This window comes from Bubalus kerabau, chromosome 9 (assembly GCF_029407905.1).
Source record: "Bubalus kerabau isolate K-KA32 ecotype Philippines breed swamp buffalo chromosome 9, PCC_UOA_SB_1v2, whole genome shotgun sequence".
NCBI classification, from domain to species: domain Eukaryota; kingdom Metazoa; phylum Chordata; class Mammalia; order Artiodactyla; family Bovidae; genus Bubalus; species Bubalus kerabau.
Window position 1 is genome coordinate 84,093,809 of NC_073632.1, and position 19,618 is coordinate 84,113,426.

Below are 19,618 nucleotides of genomic sequence, written 5' to 3' on the forward strand. Positions count from 1 at the left end.
TGGTTTTTTCTTTGTGGCTGGCATTAGGGGGAGTGCCTGGGTCTGTCTCCATCTGTCATGGAGCTGCTGATGGAGGATTCCACGAAAAAAACGGCAGGGTGGACAGGAAGGAATCAGAGCTATAATTAACTTTCTGTTTCATTGTGTTCTACATCAGTGACGCTTTTCCCCCTAAAGACGAAATCGTGTAATCTTACCCTGTGGCTTTCACAGTCTCTAAAGTCAATGAATCTTTCAGTTTATGCTGAAAATATAAAAGAGATAAAATGAGGCTGCTCTGATTTAAGTGAGGGTGGAGGAGCCTGGTAAAATTAAGTAACATTTCATTTGTTGTGCCAGTGTAAGTCTGTGGGGAAATAATGGGTTGATTAAAATTCTTGGTCTGTTGTTTAATTATTTAGAGTGAATGCTTCTTACAGAAAAATAGGTTTCTCTTTGTAGTCCTCTTGGTTTATTCCTGATATATTTTAGTGCCCAGTTATTTTTTTCTTAAGCTTCAAAATATGCAAGTAGCTTTCAAGCTTTTTTTGTTTTTGTCTTTCACTTGATGTCAGGTACTTCTCATGGGTCCAAGCTGTTGGTGGTTTGATTGTATTTCTGCTTTGAAAACACATTTATTAAGCCCCATCACAAAATTTAGGTCACCCTCATGGTGACAAAGAGCTAATTCAAAAATTATAGGTGGAGCTTCCCTAATGGCTCAGTGGTAAAGAATCCGCCTGCCAATGTAGATGTGGGTTTGATCCTCGGTCCAGGAGGATCCCACATGCCATGGGGCAACAAAGCCTGTGCTCCACAGCTGTTGAGCCATGCTCTAGAGCCTGGGAGCTGCAACTACAGAGCCCACGCGCCACAACTACTGAAGCCCACTCACCTAGCGCCAATCGTTGCAACAAGAGAAGCCACAGCAATGCGAAGCCTGCGCACCACAACTAGAGAGTAGCCTCCACTTGCTTCAACAAGAGAAAAGCCCGTGCAGCAATGAAGACCCAGCACAGACAAAAATCAATACGTAAAATTTTTTAAAAGTTACAGCTGATTAAGAAACACTTTGAATTGGGGAGAAATTGACAAGTGTATCAAATTTCAATTTATATTGATGAGGCAGAGTAGTCCAGGTGATGATGTCCTCACTCGCTAGGTTGGGGAGAGGCCTGAGCAAAGGCATAGAAATCTATATAAACAGTGCTTTCTAGGGTTACACCCCAGGTGTACTGAATACAGTTAATTATGTTACTTTGGGAAAGAGCAAGGCATGTTCATGGACTGGTAAGGGACTTACCATGTGATGACTAGTTCACCAAAACAATTGTTTGAGTCCTTGTGTGTGTGTTCTCTATAGCTATCTCAAGAAGACGAGCTGCTGGTACGCTATGATTTCTGCACAGCATTTTTGCTGTTTTTTTCTTTTTTTTTTTTTTTTTTCACTCCAGGTACAGTTTCATTACTGGTCATAGTTCAGTGTACGTGTGTGGTGGCATTTGAGGGTGGGTGTGTAGGCTTGCATCCTTTGGCTGCCAGCCTTGCTGAGCTCACATATGGTCCTTATTTATGTGTTGCCAGGGAGAAATGCCTGCTGCCCCTCCAGTTGGCTTTGGAATCCAAGAATGTGAAGCTGGCTCAACATGCCTTGGCAGGGATACAGGTACAGTATACAATACATCCTGTGCTTACCGCAACAGGATGAGAGAAATTGACAGACCACCTTGGCATTGAAAGAGCAAATAGTTACCATTCTAAATTGTAGCTGTTTAAACACCCCAACAGAAATTGATTGAACTGTGTAATAACCAGAGAGGATAACGATTTTCTTTTCTTGACCAGCATTTCTCTGTGCACAGCGTTATCTTGCTGAGCATACATGGTCAGACATTGACTCTTGGAGACTCTGCTAAGCCCACATAGCAATGAAATATTTTTTATGACACCTAACTTTTAGGAGAGGAAGGGACTCCAAGAAAGACACCTCAAGTTCTGTACCAGCTCAGATCTTAAATGCATCCAGCATCTGTGGTTCTGTGTCATGAGCAATGGTGGTAAGCTGGAATGATTTTGGTTTGTCTTCTAGTCTACAGTTAAGTTGGTGAATGTTTTGTTTCCAGAACGAGATTGGGAAGAAAAAAGAAATTTTGTCTAATCAGAAAGGTCAAATTGCACAAATACACTTCCTTCTCTGAGCATTTGTTCATTCTGTTTTGCACCATATGTAGTAAGTCTAATTCCAAAGGTGCAGAGTTGTTGGCTGTATAAATACATTGACTTTTTAAAAAGGATTTTTAAAATTGGAATAAATTGCTTTATATGTTGTGTTAATTTCTGCATACAGTGAAGTAAATCAGTCATATGTATACATATATCCCCTCCCTCTTGGACCAGCCTCCACCCCAACCCCTCATTCCACCCCTCTGGGTCATCGCAGAGCACTGAGCTGAGCTTCCTGTGCTTCATAGCAGCTTCCCACTAGCTATTTTACACATGGATAAAGGTGTGGTGCACACACAACAGAATATTATTCAGCTACTAAAAGGAACAAAATGAGGTCATTCATAGAGATGTGGATGAACCTAGAGTCTGTTATACAGAGTGAAGTCAGTCAGAAAGAGAAAAGCAAACAGCATATATCAATGCATATATGTAGAATCTAGAAAAATGGTACAGATAAACACTGACTTCTTAAGTGGTTTGGTGGCTGAGTGACAAGTGCTGTGGAGTTCAGCCCTGCAGGGGATTCTTCCAGCATGGCCATGGATTGGTAGCATTGGTGGATATCTTTTCACATTACTGTTTCATAGTTTGCTCTTTAAGTTTAGAGAGGTCTCTAATACGTTTTCAGTGTCAATAAGTATGAAAGAGTAAGAAAATTATGACTGTTTTTCCCTTAGCATTAGAGAATTAGAGAATGTATATTTCAATATGCAGTAACATTAGAAATTTTTAAACATTAAAAAAGTTAAACAGTTATTAAAAACTCTTTGCTTTTCTCCAAAGTAACTGTGAAAATGAATAGAAGTTTGTTTCAACCTGCCACTTATATTCTCTTTTCTCTAGCATCACAGAGATTTTCCATTTAGTGTTTGTGTTTTTTTTTTAACCCTCAAACTCTGTAAGTTACAACCTCATGTTTTCATGCGAACTTCACTGACATGGGGGGCCGGGCATCTTCCTCTCAGCATCCCTTGTGACCTCTCATTAATAAGTGAAGGTCGCTCAGTCGTGTCCGACTCTTTGCCACCCCATGGACTATACAGTCCACTGAATTCTCCAGGCCAGAATACTGGAGTGGATAGCCTTTCCCTTCTCCAGGGGATCTTCCCAACCCAGGGATTGAACCCAGGTCTCCCGCATTGCAGACAGATTTTTTTACCAGCTGAGCTACAAGGGAAGCCCAAGAATACGGGAGTGGGTACCCTATCACTTCTCCAGCGGATCTTTCTGACCCAGGGATCGACCTGGGGTCTCCTCCATTGCAGGCAGATTTTTTACCAACTGAGCTAACAGGGAAGCCCCCCCACCATTAACTTTTAAGGCATTTTTTTTTTTAGAGTTTTCTAGTCTTTATTACTTAAAAAAAAAAAAAACAACAGGGTTTTGTATATGAACTAACTCTGGGCTGCCCTGCATAGTCAAAAATTTCTTTTGAGTGGACACTTCTGAGATATTGTGGGTTCAGTCCCCAATCACTGTAATAACGCAGATATTACAGTAGAGTGAGCCACATAGATTTTACATTTTCCCAGTGCATATAAAAGTTATGTTTATACCATACTGTAGTCTCTTAAGTGTGCAGTAGCATTATGTCTAAAAAAATGTACATACCTTAACTAAAAAATACTTTCTTGATAAAAGAAAATGCTAACATCATCTGAGCCTTCAGCCAGCTATAGTAGTAACATCAAAGAGCACTGATTGCAGATCATTATAACAAATAGAGTAAAAATAAAAAAGTTTGAAATATTGCAAGAATTACCAAAATGTGACACAGATACACTATGTGAGTAAAAACTATTGGAAAAATGGTGCCAGTAGACTTAACTGACACACGGTTGCCACAACCCTGCAGTTTATAAAGAAACATGATACTTGTGAAGGGCAATAAAGCTAAGTGCAGTAAAATGAGGTATAGCTGTATAGATGAATTCAGGGAGTCCTAAGAAGAAGGTTTGAAATATGTGTTTTCTGGATCTGCAGTGACATTCAGCTAAAAGAGGGAGTCATTACCCTGGATGAATCAGAATTCCAAAAATTCTTCATGGTTGCAACCCCATGCTGCATTGGACAAGGACAGATTTAATAGGGATAAATATAAAATCCATCCTACTCTGGGGTCTCAAAAATCAATTGCCTCAGGACAGATTGGGGAAGAACAGCTTAATTGCAGCCCTTGAGAATGAGGTTTCTGCGTGAATCAGCGTAAAATGTGCTGTGATTTACAACTAAGCTAATTTGATCTGAGAGTGTGATTAAACTTCCGTATTACTGTTTTTTATTTGTTTTTTTGGTTTGATTTTAAGCAGTAAACACACTTAATTGTCTCACACAACTAGAATTCTAGAGGTAAACAATTCCAGGTTTGAAATAGGAGGGCAATGGCCACCAAAGACTGCATTTCTTTCACTCTTGCCATCTTTTTATTGTTATTATTTTTAAAAGACTATTTTAGAGCAGTGTTAGCTTGACAGTAAAATTGAAAGGAGGGTGCAGAGATTTGCCACATACTCCTTCCCCCTACACATGCATAGCCTCACCCATCATCACTCCTGGAACGATACTTTTTAAAAAAATAAAACCAACGATGAGGCTACATTGACACGGCCTAATCACCCAGAGTCCATATGTTCACCTTAGCATGCACCTTTGGGTGCTCCTGCTCACTGCTGTCAGACCACCCTTAAAGTGTTAAATTCACCGGAGGCCAGTTGAGGAGGAAAGTGTCTGTGAAACCATGTTATGTGGAGAACGTTTGATGACACCCATGGAGGTTTAGTGTGAAGAAGAGATTTAGGTGGAGTTCATCGCTGATCAGGTATGTTAGAAACTTAATCTGTGTGGCACCAGGTACAACTAGGGCATACAAGTTTTAGGCAAGGAAGGTTTGGTTCAATTCATAAAGAATTTTATGAAAAATGAGTTGTTTTCAAGTAGAGGAGAGCTGTCCTGTGAGATGTAATGCCTTCTGGGAAACCTCATGAAAATGACCATCTTCTTGTTTAGGTTTTTGTGGGATTGATTTTCTGATGAAAATATATTAAGATTTGTACATTCGTGAATAATTCCTGGGTAAATGATAGCTCACATTAGAAAGTACAAATATGAACAATCAACCTGTGTATAAAACCTCCTTTCCTGTGACAAAGCTTCATTCAGAAAGGGTGTGTGCAAACATGCCTGTTGTGAGAAGCTGGATTCCCCTTGGCACATTCATCCTCCATCCCTACCCACCAAACGACTTATTTGGCTACCACATTAGAATTTCACTTCATAAAATTTACAGTAAATTATCTAATAGCAGGAAAAACCCTTTGCCAAAAACCATTTACCAAAGGCATGATGCATTTTTCATTTTAATGGCACAGAGTGGAAACTCCTTCCTAATGGCCTCCAGCTACGTGCCTCCCGAGTAAGAAACGTTATCCGTCGTACATACTGGGCTACAGCAGAATGAGGCAGCAGGGGAAAGCCTGTCTGTGATCACTGTCTTGTGCCTCTTTGCAGAAGCTCCTGGCGGAAGAGAGGTTTGTATCCATGGAAACGGACTCTGATGAGAAGCAGCTGCTCAATCAGATCCTGAACGCTGTGAAAGTGACGCCTTCCCTCCACGAAGACCTGCAGGTGGAAGTGATGAAGGTGGGTTTGACGCACTCCCAGTTTGCGTCACTGTGATGGAGACAAATTGCTGACCCTCATTGTTATCTTAAAGATGACTCTATGTGGTGGTCATTTGGACTATATGATTATTATCCTTGCTTGTGGTCCCCCAGAATAACCTTGATTGTTGAACAGAAATGATAACCAAGTAAAAAGGTTTACTTGGTTTACAGATTTCAACAAATCTGTAAGATTTTTGGCCTGATCCTGCGTATCAAATGTTGTTAAATATATTTATGCCCTTTGAGAGAAGGTATAGGAAATAGATTTATGACCTTTTGAGAAAATGTACAGGAGTAGTTCCAGCTTGGGGTAGACCTGATCATTCTGTGCATTCTGCCTGCCTGTATATGTTAAAACAAAGCAAAGACCTAATGATATATATTACTGCTATGTAGAATAGTCAATTTAAGGAAAGGAAGATCATCCTTTGAAGCCATATCAGAATCTCATCTTTATTTCCATCCTCACATTCTGTGAACCTTATCTCCCTCATTCTAATTACCATCTCCCTTTGTGGGGTGGCATCTCTCTCTCCCCTTTTCCCTTTTTCCCTTCCATTGGGAGCCTCTTATACAGACTCAGGGGTGTGTTGTATCCTGTAAGTGAACAGTGAGTTGGGCAGAAAAGGATGGGAATCTCTAGCCTAGAATAACACCTTGGTCAGAGTAGCACAGCTGGAGCCCATGAGCTGGACACAACATCTGTCCATTTCCTCTCTAGAGGAGTATGTACAGAGAAGTGTGTAAGCGTAGTTGGTGTCATATAATGGTTGATTTCTTCCTAGAAATGCACTGGTAGATTTTTGTCTTTGATAAGAGATATCAGTCTTTTACCTCTCAGTTTCTCTATTGAGAAAAGATCAACTTCAATCATGGCATTGTCTTAATGTCCTGGGTCTCATCTTAGCCCTATTGGTGGGTAATTTAGTATAGTGATTCAGACTTTGAAGCCAGCCTGTCTGGGTTTGAATACTTAATTTCTAGTTGGACTTCCTTGAACAGATTCCTGAACCACTCTGTGCTTTGGTCTCCTCATCTGGAGAATGGGGGAAATAGTTGAATTCAATCGTTCAGTCGTGTCTGATTCTGTGACCCCAAGGACTGCAGCACACCAGGCTTCCCTGTCCATCACCAACTCCTGGAGCTTGCTCAAACTCATGTCCATCGAGTTGGTGATGCCATCTATCCATCTCGTCCTCTGTCATCCCTTTCTCCTCCTGCCTTCAATTTTTCCCAGCATCAGGGTCTTTTTCCAATGAGTCAGTTCTTCACATCATGTGGCCAAAGTATTGGAGTTTAAGCTTCAGCATCAGTCCTTCCAATGAATGTTCAGGAATGATTTCCTTGAGGATTGACTGGTTGGATCGCCTTGCAGTCCAAGGGACTATCAAGAGTCTTCCCCAACACCACAGTTCAAAAGCATCAGTTCTTTGGCACTGAGCTTTCTTTATAGTCCAACTCTCACATCCATACCTGGCTACTGGAAAAAACATAGCTTTGACTAGACGGACCTTTGTCGGCAAAGTAATGTCTCTGCTTTTTAACATGCTGTCATTGGTCATAGCTTTTCTTCAAAGGAAAAGCTTAGAAAAAGCTTTCTTCTTTTAATTTCATGGCTGCAGTCACCATCTGCAGTGATTTTGGAGCCCAAGAAAATAAAGTATCTCTCTGTCCATTGTTTCCCCATCTATTTGCCATGAAGTGATTGGAACTGGATGCCATTATCTTCATTTTTTGAATGTTGAGTTTTAAGCCATCTTTTTCAGTTTCTTCTTTCACTTTCATCAAGAGGCTCTTTAGTTCCTCTTCACTTTCTTCCATAAGGGTGGTGTCATCTCTGTATCTGAGGTTATTGATATTTCACCCAGCAGTCTTGATTCCAGCTTGTGTTTCATCCAACCCAAAATAAGCAGGGTGACAATATACAGCCTTGATATACTCCTTTCCCAATTTGGAACCAGTCTGTTTTTCCATGTCCGGTTCTAACCATTGCTTCTTGACCTGCGTACAGATTTCTCAGGAGGCAGGTTAGGTGGTCAGGTATTCCCATCTGTTTAAGAATTTTCCACAGTTTGTTGTGATCCACACAGTCAAAGGCCTTGGTGTAATCAATAAAGCAGAAGTAGATGTTTTTATGGAACCCTCTTGCTTTTTCGATGATCCAGTGGATGTTGGCAATTTGATCTCTGGTTCCTCTGCCTTTTCTAAATCCAGCTTGAACATCTGGAAGTTCATGGTTCACATACTGTTCAAACATGGCCTGGAGAATTTTGAGCATTACTTTGCTAGCACGTGAGATGAGTGTAATTGTGTAGTACTTGGAACATTCTTTAGCGTTGCCCTTCTTTGGGATTGGAATGAAAATTGACCTTTTCCAGTCCTGTGGTCACTGCTGAGTTTTCCAAATTTGCTGGCATATTGAGTGCAACACTTTCACAGCATCATCTTTTAGGATTTGAAATAGCTCAGTTGGAATTCCGTCACCTCCACCTCCACATCACCTTCATCGGCGGGGGGAAATAGTAGTCCCTACCTAATAGGAGCATTGTGAGGATTCAGTAAGTGATAGTTGTAAGGAATTTGGCACAGTATCTGGCCCAAAGCAAGTTCTTTAGAAGTGCTGTTTGTTACTTCTTCTATTCCTATTACTTCTGCCACAACTAACTAGTGCTGCTGAGTCATCATCTCAGTGGGTGGGTCTAGGAGTATTCTTATACTCAGTGAACACTGAGAATGTTTGAGCTACCTAACCTTTAAGATCTCATTGTCTTTAACGCTCTTTAATTCTGGAACGTGTGGTTTTGCCTTATCCTTTAACATATGTTGGACTGCTGTGCCTTCCTAGGAACCCAAGAGTAACCATCTCTAGATTTGTGCATCTCTACCTCTGTGCAACCATTGAGAGAGGCAAAGTCAGCAGCCATGTCTATCACTTTTACGACTTTCAGGTTAAGTCTGTTTATCCTTCTTCCACTAAAAGATCTCCAAATACTGAAGGTTGAGCGTTGATGTCACACTAAGAGACACACCTCACAGATTTCGTATTATTCTGAAAATTCTCCCAGGAGTATAGCTTTTCATGGAATATAGGAATTTGCATTAAAAATTAAAATGCAAAAGTACCTATTCTTCTAGGAACTATGGAGGAGCAGGATGTTTAATGGTTATGTCAACAGAAACACCTGTTTTGAAAACATACTTGCTTTCTAATTCCAGCCCAGTGGTACCTTCTGCCAGCCTTGTTGAAGACAGGAGTTGACACATGTTAGCTCTGCTGGAAACCCTGGAAAGCCAGTCTTTATGGACTTTCTAATGACACCATACTAGACAGTGGTACTTATAGTTAATGTCTGGAAATAGATCAGACATTGTCAGGAAAGAGGAAAACAATCATCTGGGTTGCAGTTCTTCACAATTAAGTTTCCGAAACTTTTAAAAAGAAGAGCGCCTTTGGTACATGCTTTTGTTTTTAGAAACTTTGTGAAAGTGAAAGTCGCTCAGTTGTGTTCAACTCTTTGCAATCCCCTGGACTGCAGCCTGCCAGGCTCCTCTGTCCATGGAATTCTCCAGGCCAGAATACTGGAGTGGGTAGCCGTTCCTTTCTTCAGGGGATCTTCCCAACCCAGGAATTGAACTCCGGTCTCCCACATTGCAGGTGGATTCTTTACCAGCTGAGCCACCAGCTGCTAAGTTGGCTTCAGTCGTGGCTAACTCTGTGCGACCCCATAGACGGCAGCCCACCAGGCTCCCCGGTCCCTGGGATTCTCCGGGCAAGAACTCTGGCGTGGGTTGCCATTTCCTTCTCCAATGCATGAAAGTGAAAAGTAAAAGTGAAGTTGCTCAGTCGTGTCCAACTCTTAGCCACCCCATGGACTGCAGCCCACCAGGCTCCTCCATCCATGGGATTTTCCAGGCAAGAGTACTGGAGTGGGGTGCCATCGCCTTCTCTGGTAATGACCCACCAGAGAAGCCCAAAAATACTGAAGTGGGTAGCCTATCCCTTCTCCAGGGGATCTTCCTGACCTAGGGATCGAACTGGGGTCTCCTACATTGCAGTTGGATTCTTTACCAGCTGACCTAATGTTTTAAAAACTTAAACATTAGAATTGGGGAAAATATATCAAGCTAGTTTTTTAGCATCAAATGAAACTTTGGGGAAGTTGGTCTGACTGTGAGAGCCCACAGGTGAAAGTTCCGTGATCATTTCTGATTTCTGAGATTTAAATTACTTATTTGGGTATAAAGACATATACAAATGATAGCATTTGGGGCTTAGAAATAAGTTTTATACCCTTTCTCCATGCATAAGGAATTTCTATACCAACTTCAGTCATCCTTAGATGTGAGCACCCTTCTATCTTGTAATTCTGTCATGCTTGTCATGACCAAAGTAAAAACTTTAACACAAGGACTTGTTTTGCTAATATCATTACCACATGAAAATGCTTTTACCACCTTTTCTCCCCAAAGTAGAGACAGAGAGAAATATGAATTGGATGAGTCCTCAGAGGGAATAACTGAATTCCATTACATATGGAGGATATATTAACTTATTCTTGGTGTTTCTGCATAACTCATTCTGACAGTCAATGATCTAAACTGGATATTTCTTATAAAAATTGTCTAGTCATATTATAGAAATATATTTTAGGAAAATCTTTGAAAATGTGATATGGTAGACCTTTTCAAATAATGGTCTGAGTATACTATTCAGGACAGGTAAAGCCACACCATGCAGTTTTCATTTCTTTCCAAACATGGCACAGTACATTTTTATGACAAATCATAAGTCCTGTTTTTCAGGAAACTATATTGTACATTTTACTCACATATTGCTATCTGCTAGTGTTTATAAACATAAGAAATTGAATCATGTCACATTCTTAGAAGTGTGCAGCAATTGTATTAAATTCCTGGGGAGAAAATAATATGGTTCCCTCTTTTAGAAACTTCCCTGAGATAAAACAGGAAGCAGCTAATAAATCACTCAGGATTATGATGGTAATGTTCTCATTAAGAAAGAAGGCTCTAGACTTTCAGTTGGAGGGTTCAGAAATGTCAATGATGCTTGCTTCCGACAAATTTAATAGGGATGACGTTAGATCACTTAGTCTAGGAACTGTTCTATTGAATACATGGTTATACTATAGGAGGGGGAGAAAAGACAACCTTTATTTATTGAAATGGCCGTGGAATCCAAATAAAAATTTTATCACTGAGCACATAGAGTGTCAGACCTGCAGATAATCAGGAAGAGGGTTTCTCTGAAGATACATTACCTTTGAAATGGATTAGTAGATGGCAGGGAGCCAGTTAACATTTAGGTTTAATACTTGTTTGCTTTGGTAACATTTTTCCTGTGGTGTGTGGCATTTCCATAAATGCCGTGAAGACTTCATAGGAGCCAAGTACATAACTAATGACTTCTCTGACTAGAGCAATTAGGACTTTCCCCCCTACTTTCTGATGGATAATCTTTAGTGAGGTTATTAACTGCACAGCTGGCTGAGTCTTCAGTGACTGGAGGAACTGTGGCCGGCCTTCTGTGTCTCTCAGCGTGTTAGAGATGCGAGCTGCCTATCTGGGGAGGGCAGGCCAGCTTTGTCAGTAAGAAAGGATGTGATGCTGGATACTGAGCAAGCATTGGATGAACGTTCTGTCTTTAGATGTCTTATGTGCGTCTTTAGATAATATAATTGAATGTTGCTGAAATGCTTTACGTTTTCAAAGGAGAAATGACAGGGGCCAATTTCTTAACATTTATTATGCATTAGACACTCTGATGAATACATTCACACTAGGATCACACAGCTAGTGAAATGGCAGGACCGATATTCAAATTGTAATTCAGCCTGGGGCCAAACGTGAGCTCTTGAACAGTGGGTTACCTTGTCTTCTGAGTTTATCCTGAAAGACAGGTGGTTCCCGTACTGTTCCCATTTTATAGATGATTGAACAGAAAAGGTAAATTACAGGCTAATAAGGGGCAAAGCTCAGAGTGGCTCAAAGTCCTGTGTTTTCTGTCTCCTTCCATGACCATGTATTCCCTCACTAGTTCTGTGAGTTAGATTCAAATACAAAGGAAGAATCAAAGTCTCTTTCCCATCAAATTAGCTTATGACTCAGTATGTGTGGTCATAGAGTTAGGGGAATGGAGAGAGAGTATCATTTATCATTGAGGTGTTATATTTTACAGCAAAATCCAACCAGACCTCTACAGAAAATGTAAAGGTGAGAGACTTGTGGAGGAGGCCCTCACTTTCTGTAGGGCTGGTGGACATGCTTCAGGATTTCCATTTAGAACTCTGGTCTTACTGGGTACCACCATGGCAGTCAGCACCTTGGTTTGAGAGTAAGAAAGTGGCCAAATGGAAGGACCATTTCTAAATCTCCTCTCAATAATATTTTATTTTATTTTTAAACCTGAAACACTGTATTAGTTTTGCCAAACATCAAAACGAATCCGCCACAGGTGTACATGTGCTCCCCATCCTGAACCCTCCTCCCTCCTCCCTCCCCACACCATCCCTCTGGGTCGACCCAGTGCACCAGCCCCAAGCATCCAGTATCGTGCATTGAACCTGGACTGTCAACTTGTTTCATACATGATATTACACATGTTTCAATCCCATTCTCCCAAATCTTCCCACCCTCTCCCTCTCCCAGAGTCCATAAGACTGTTCTATACATCAGTGTCTCTTTTGCTGTCTCGTACACAGGGTTATTGTTACCATCTTTCTAAATTCCATATATATGCGTTAGTATACTGTATTGGTGTTTTTCTTTCTGGCTTACTTCACTCTGTATAATAGGCTCCAGTTTCATCCACCTCATGAGAACTGATTCAAATGTGTTCTTTTTAATGGCTGAGTAGTATTTTAATAGCAGAGTCTTATATTTGGGCTGTTTACCCAAATGGTTAGTTTTGATAGTCCTGATTCTGGGCATTTGGTCTTCTAGAGTGCTTTATGGAAGGAGTGATCATTAGTAAAGTTTGAGTGTGAAATGGGTGAATTGTCCTGACTTCTCATAAGCAAGGAGAAATTCCTTCTTAATCTAAAATTACCAAGACACTTTAGAAGATCTGCATCAGTCTCTAGGATGAGTAAAAAAATCCGGTGTTTGGTACGTTTAGAATGTACCATTATTGGAGGTTAGCTATAGACTTACATAGTATTTCTGCACTTAATGCAAGAAAGTGTTTAAAACATGTGATTATGTGAACTAAATGTTCTCAAGTAGCCTTCTGTCTTCCTGCTGCTAAAATCAAATGTTGATACTCTTTTGCCTTTGTACATATATAGAGAAAACTCTTGTTTTCCTCCCATGCTTCTTTACCCTTTGGCATGACTGCATTAAACAGGCAATAAAAATACGTGAAAAAGTCAGAAGCAAATGTTGACAATGTGTGATTTTCCATTAAATACTTTATGCATTGTTTAGATGAAGATATTTTCACTTTATGAATTTCTCTTTTTTTTAAAGCAGGCACCACTGTTTTCAAGTACCATGCCCTTTCAATTTGAGAGCAGTTCTGCTAAGTATTTTTAAAGTTTTCCCTGTGATTTTTGATTAAAGCAGGTATAAATGCAGAGACTTGCAGTATTTACTGTGGATATTCAAAAATAGGCAGTGGGGACCTCCGCCACTATTTTCAGCATTTTTTCCGCAGATATTTGATTGCCTCCTGTCAGGCACTTGGCTTCCCTGATAGCTCAGTTGGTAAAGAATCTGCCTGCTATGCAGGAGACCCCGGTTGGTTCCTGGTTCAGGAAGATACCCTGGAGAAGGGATAGGCTACCCACACCAGTATTTTTGGGCTTCCCTTGTGGCTCAGCTGGTAAAGAATCTGCCTGCAATGTGGGAGACCTCAGTTCGATCCCTGGATTGAGAAGATCACTTGGAGAAGGAAACAGCTACCCACTCCAGTATTCTGGCCTAGAGAATTCCTTGGACTGTAGAGTCCATGGGGTCACAAAAAGTCGGACACGACTGAGTGACTTTCACTTCACTGTCAGGCGCTTGCCAGGCATGGAAGATCCCATGGTAAAGAAACAAAAAAAGAATCTTTGTGTGAATGCTAGTGATGGAGACAGAAACCAAAGAAATAGATAAATACACATAATTGTGATAAATATAAGGAAAGACAATTTAGAAAAGTGTATTTATCTTAAGGCATGCTGGAATGCAAGTGAAGAGGACAGAGAAGGTGATCATTAAGAAATGACATTTAAGGGACGTCCCTGGCAGTCCACTGGTTAAGAATATGCCTCGCAATTCAGGGGATGCAGATTCGATCCCTTGTCAGAGAACTTAAGATTCTACATGCCTTGGAGCATCTAAGCTCTGGAAGCAAAAGATGACACAGTGAAGATCCCAAATGCCACAGCTAAGACCTGACGCAACCAAATAAGTAAATACTTTTTTTTTTAATGACATTTAAAACAAGTAAGATCTAAAGCATAAGATTAGGTAGGTGAGAAAGATAGGGTTGGAAAAAGGGAAGGAAGAAAGGAACACTGTATTTGCTAGGATTCATTTCAGCTGAAACAAGGCAGGGATTTATTTTTCTTTTGCTTTAGCTTAGGTCAGTATTGGCTGAACCCCATTATCAGAGATTCCTGTATCTTGGATTATGTTTCTCCAGCCTGTGGTCCACAAGGGCTCCCCGTTTCCAGCCAGAATGGCCACACTCCAGACAACTGGCAGGAGGAAGGTGATGCAGGTCACTTCTGCTTCTGTCCCATTGGCCAGGACTTGGTCACATGGCAGCAGTTGTAAGAAGCCTGGAAAGTGTAGTCTTTATTTTGGGCAGCCATGTGCCCAGAATGCTATTCTTGAAAAACATGGGGATAGTGTTGAGAGAGAACTGGCAGTCGGCCACCATCACTTATCACATGAGACTCATAGTCTGGCTTCTCTCCCCCAGTTAGAAGCAGCTGGTGCATCCTCCCGTCCACCACATCCTGCTTTCTTCATCACACTTTCCTCAGAGGGAGGGGGCGATGGTGCATTCAGAGAGGTGTGAGGTTAGCTAAGGCTGAGGACTACCTGTCATGGCGTATTCAGGGAAACTGTGTTGTAATTTCTCCAACTAGTTAGTCCTAAACTCTTGACTCAGGCATAGTGGAAACTTTCACTAGTTAGTAAGTAAAAACTAATTACATACTGTTAGTATTGTTTTTATCACTTTGGTGCCTAACAGAGCATCTGGCATACAGCTTACTAATTGCTTGCTAATTTAGTTATTGACTAATGGAGGGAGGGAAACACATGTGGTAGTTTCAGTGGCCCACCGGGATAAATGACAAACAAAAGAAGCTAAAGCTGTGATTATAAATAATAACCTGAGTTCAAAGATGAGAAAGATCAACATGGATTGACACTTTAGAATCAAAGCTTCTCTTGTGGCTCCGCTGGTAAAGATGGCACCTGCAGTGTGGGAGACCTGGGTTCAATCCCTGGGTTGGGAAGATCCCCTGGAGAAGGGAAAGGCTACCCACTCCAGTATTCTGGCCTGGAGAATTCCATGGACTGTATAGTCCATGGGGTCGCAAAGAGTCAGACATGACTGAGCGACTTTCACTTTCAACCTCATACATCATCAGATCCTTCTTCTTATAGGTAAATTGAAGCTGTAGTGTTCATTTACTTGTCTGGGCTTAAGCAGTTGTTGGTAGCAGGATTGTTTTTTCAACCATTTGTGTTTTTCTGGAAAGGCTTTGTAACAAGGTTGGGAGTTGATCTAGCTTTTGGATGTTTAGTTTTGAATAGGTGGAGAAGAAAACCTTGCAACCTTGTGTTTAACTGCAAGGCCCATGTGAGTAATATGACTTCTGAAAAAGAGTGAAATATAATGAGATTAGAAATCTCTTATTAGAGTAGATAGGAATTCATTGAGGAATCTGTAAGTGGCCAAGTGTGTCTGAGAGAGGGGCAGAATGGCTTGGTGTAACTGTCCTATGACACAATCACTGGAAGCTATTTTTTTAAACTTCCTGTTACCCTTTTTCACAGAGTGGTAAGAGCATATCTTCTTGAGCTTGAATGCCCGGTGACCTTGGGCAAGTAATTTATCTGCGCCTGTATTTTCTTATCTACAAAATGCACATAAAGCAATGTATTGAATATGATGATGATGAAGTTATAGTGAGTCTGAAATGAGTTATTATAAAAGAAGTTCCTGGAACACCCAGTGTATGGCATAGGGTCAGTATTAGCTTTCATTGTTGTTACAGTTACTAGAAAAGAATATGTGTAGCATGATAAGATGAACACCTCTGAACTCACTCAAATTCTGAACCAGAACTTTAGAAATATCATTGCTTTATACAGTTATTCTTATCTGTTTTCTTCCTCTTAGCCCCCTCCTATATAGCGTGCAATAGAGTAATTTTCTTCTATAGTAAAGGAAAAGAAGAGAATAAAGGAAAGAAACCATATATATTTTTGATTCCTAAAAGAAGACTTCATTATATTTACTACTGTTGAACTGGAACTTCTTGCTTAAAATAATTTTGTAAATTACTATACATCAGTTATCTACCTAGATATATTTAGGGTCCTAACCAGTAACCCTGACCCCACAGTCTACAGAAAACACCCCACCATTTATCTGTGCCAATGAGTTTTTGCTTTGTGCTACCAAGCAGAGTTCATATGCTTGTTTCATCTTAGTAGGCAGAGTTCATGTGATTTGGATATTCTAGAAGAATTTTATAAATTATTAAACCTTTAACATATAGAGAATCAAGTTGTCTTTAGCCCTTTATAAACTCTGTCTCAGGGCTTGATTGGTTTTGTCTGTAAGCCTTGAGTATAAAATTACCAAAAGCCTCATATGTATATGAGCAGACGATCTGAGATGAGGCGCCCTTTCTGTGGAGACTCTTAGAGGAAAAGAGAAAAGGAGGTGTAAATGTGTTATCTGAAACACACTCATGAAATTCACTTCTTAAAAGTCTAGCTTTGGAATTAGGCCAAAATAAATTTGTTACAGTTAAACTATAAAAAATAGTTCATTGGATTTTTTAATTTATTTCACTGTGAATATATTTTCATTATAAAACCTTATAGAATTAAAAGCAAAACCAAGACAAGGATTTATAAATCTAATAGAAAAAAGATAAAGATGTACACAGTTGCCATAATTCAAGATAGTTGTGTGTGTTACGTGGGCTTCCCTTTTGGCTCAGACAGTAAAGAATCTGCCTGCAGTGTGGGAGACCCAGGTTTGATCCCTGGGTCACGAAGAGCCCCTGGAGTAGGAAATGGCAACCCACTCCAGTATTCTTGCCTGGAGAATTCCATGTGTGTGTTATAGCAGAAGAAAAGTTCAATGGGAAAATTCAGAATGAGAACCCATATTCAGCTGAACAGATCAGCATTTCAAGGAAGGGATACTATTTGATTTGGACTTTGAAAGGTGCTTGGAGTTCCTATCAGTTATACTGGGAGAGTAGGCATTTTTGAAAAGAAAAGTCTTGGAGATGGAAAAACACAGGGTGGAAACTGGGATTAGTGAGGAATGAGTGGTGGATGAGTTTGAAAAGGAGGTTGAAGCAGATTCAAGAAGGCCTGGTTAGAGTAAGCAGCTGGTAGTCCATAGAGATTGGAGAGTATTCAGAGTAAGCAGGAGATTGACATGTTCAGAGGTGTTAGATATTGAAGGTGGGGGCAAGGGGAAGGGGCTTTGCAGGATGCTCGGAGAATAGGCAGAGCCAAGTCAGAGGCGCTAGTGAGGTGGTGCAGTACCTAGTGACTCTCAGTGGTGGAGCTGGTGAGTTGGTGAAAAGGGGAGAATCCAAGATGATTACAAGATTGGGAGCCTGAGTTTCTGGCCGAACGGTAGGTTTTAAGGAGCTAACTTAGGAAGGAGATGGTGAGTTCATATTGTCAGATATCAAAGAATTGTAATATTTTAAAAGAATAAATACAAGGAGTTTCACCTTACAGGCGTTCCCAAATAGAAAACATTCAATGTAGAGCTCATCACTGTGACTGACTTTTGTATATTCACTTTTAATCATATCTATTTATGTGTTTACAGTTATATTCATTGTGTATGTAGGATTTTATTTCTTGCTTTTCACTTTAGATTATAAGCATTTCCCACATGGCTATATTTATCCCCTCACAGATAATTTTAATGGTTACATAATTAAGAATTTCAGAGCAGGAAGAAGTGTTAGCTGTTTACCATATTAGAAGCTTAGTGTGCTTGATGGGATTTTCATGAAATTGCATATATTCATTGCTGATGTTTACAAGCTGAAGTTAAGGTTTGAAACTTGGGAGAAATCTTGGCTCTAAAAATACATTTGTGAGACTTCTGTTGTTGTTCAGTTGCTAAGTCATGTCTGACTCTGCAACCCAGGGCCCTTCAGGCTTCCCTGTCCTTAACTATCTCCCGGAGTTTGCTCAAATTCATGTCCTTTGAGTCAGTGATACTGTCTACCTATCTCATCCTCTGCTGCCCTCTATTTCTTTAGTCTTCAATCTTTCCCAGCCTCAGGGTCTTTTCCAATAAATGAGTCAGCTCTTTGCATCAGATGGCCAAAGTATTGAAGATTCAGCAGCAGTCCTTTCAGTGAATATTCAGGGTTGATTTCCTTTAGGATTGACTGCTTTGATCTTTCCTTGCTGACCAAGGGACTCTCAAGAGTCTTCTCCAGCAACACAGTTTGAAAGCATCAATTCTTTCGTGCTCAGCTTTCTTTATGGTCCAACTCTCACATCCATACATGACTACTGGAAAAACCATAACTTTGACTATATGGATCTTTGACATCAAAGTGATGTCTCTGCTTTTTAATACACTCTCTAGGTTTGTCATAGCTTTCCTTCCAAGGAGCAAGCTAAGAGTTATGTGTTTGCCAAGGAAGAGAGTTTAGAAGGGAAGATAAGAATAAGAACGGTTTGATTATTTATTCAACCAAATTAGCTAAGTTCATCATAATTTAATATTTACATGTGGATGTCACTGGTATAGTATGTCCTAGAATTAGGTGCAAAGGGCCCATCTGATGTATATAATGAATATTAAACTTGTGGCAACAAATAAAGGCCGAAAAGAACCCAAGACTGATCATAAACCAATTAGTAATTTGCAGTGTTTTCCAAACTGGGAAGTCATGAGCTCTAGAAAAATCCGTTGACTAAAAAAAGACGAAAACTCTCAGAATAGCTGCTTGCCAGAATTGGGGTAAATTGAGCCAGAAAGTGATTGGCTAAAATGTTCATTCAGGATTTTCCATAAGATGGTGCAGAAAAACCCAAATGAACTTTTTGGCCAACCCAAAAAATCAATTTAAGTTGTAAGTGGTAGAATTTCCACACACTAAAATAATTTGATTCATTGTCTTTGGATCAAAATAAAGATTGGGGTTGCTGTGCGCCTGAAACATTGTAAGTCAACTACACTTAAATTTTTAAAAAAGTATAGATATAGATAAAACCCTTAGAAAAGTGAAAAAAAAAAAAAAAAGATTGGGGTTGTGGCTCAACTCCTCCATTGTTCCTTTCAATCCAGGATCTCTGAAGCCCACTGAAGGCTTAGTGGCTCACCCTAGGTCCTCTCTGCAAGTTCTGCATTCTAGATCTGAGGCTTTCGGAGCAGAGTGATGTAGGAATTCTCAGTTGTATCCACAAGGCATGGGTATCGGTGACCTAAGAGTGGTTCCCAACAGGGGAGCATTTTGTCTCCTAGGGAATATTTGACCATGTCTGGAGACATTTTTGGTTGTCACAAT

General features: G+C 40.3%; 1 protein-coding gene across 6 annotated transcripts in view; it reads left to right on the top strand.

The window, feature by feature from the left end:
• The window catches only part of ARFGEF3 (ARFGEF family member 3), a 171,348-nt gene that overhangs the window by 42,778 nt on the left and 108,952 nt on the right, over positions 1–19,618 (top strand). For all 6 annotated transcript variants that reach the window (XM_055535739.1, XM_055535742.1, XM_055535740.1 and 3 more), the window contains exons 3-4: positions 1,564–1,645; positions 5,713–5,844. In XM_055535739.1, the coding sequence (XP_055391714.1) occupies positions 1,564–1,645; positions 5,713–5,844 (214 nt within the window). The remainder of the gene's footprint in view (positions 1–1,563; positions 1,646–5,712; positions 5,845–19,618) is intronic.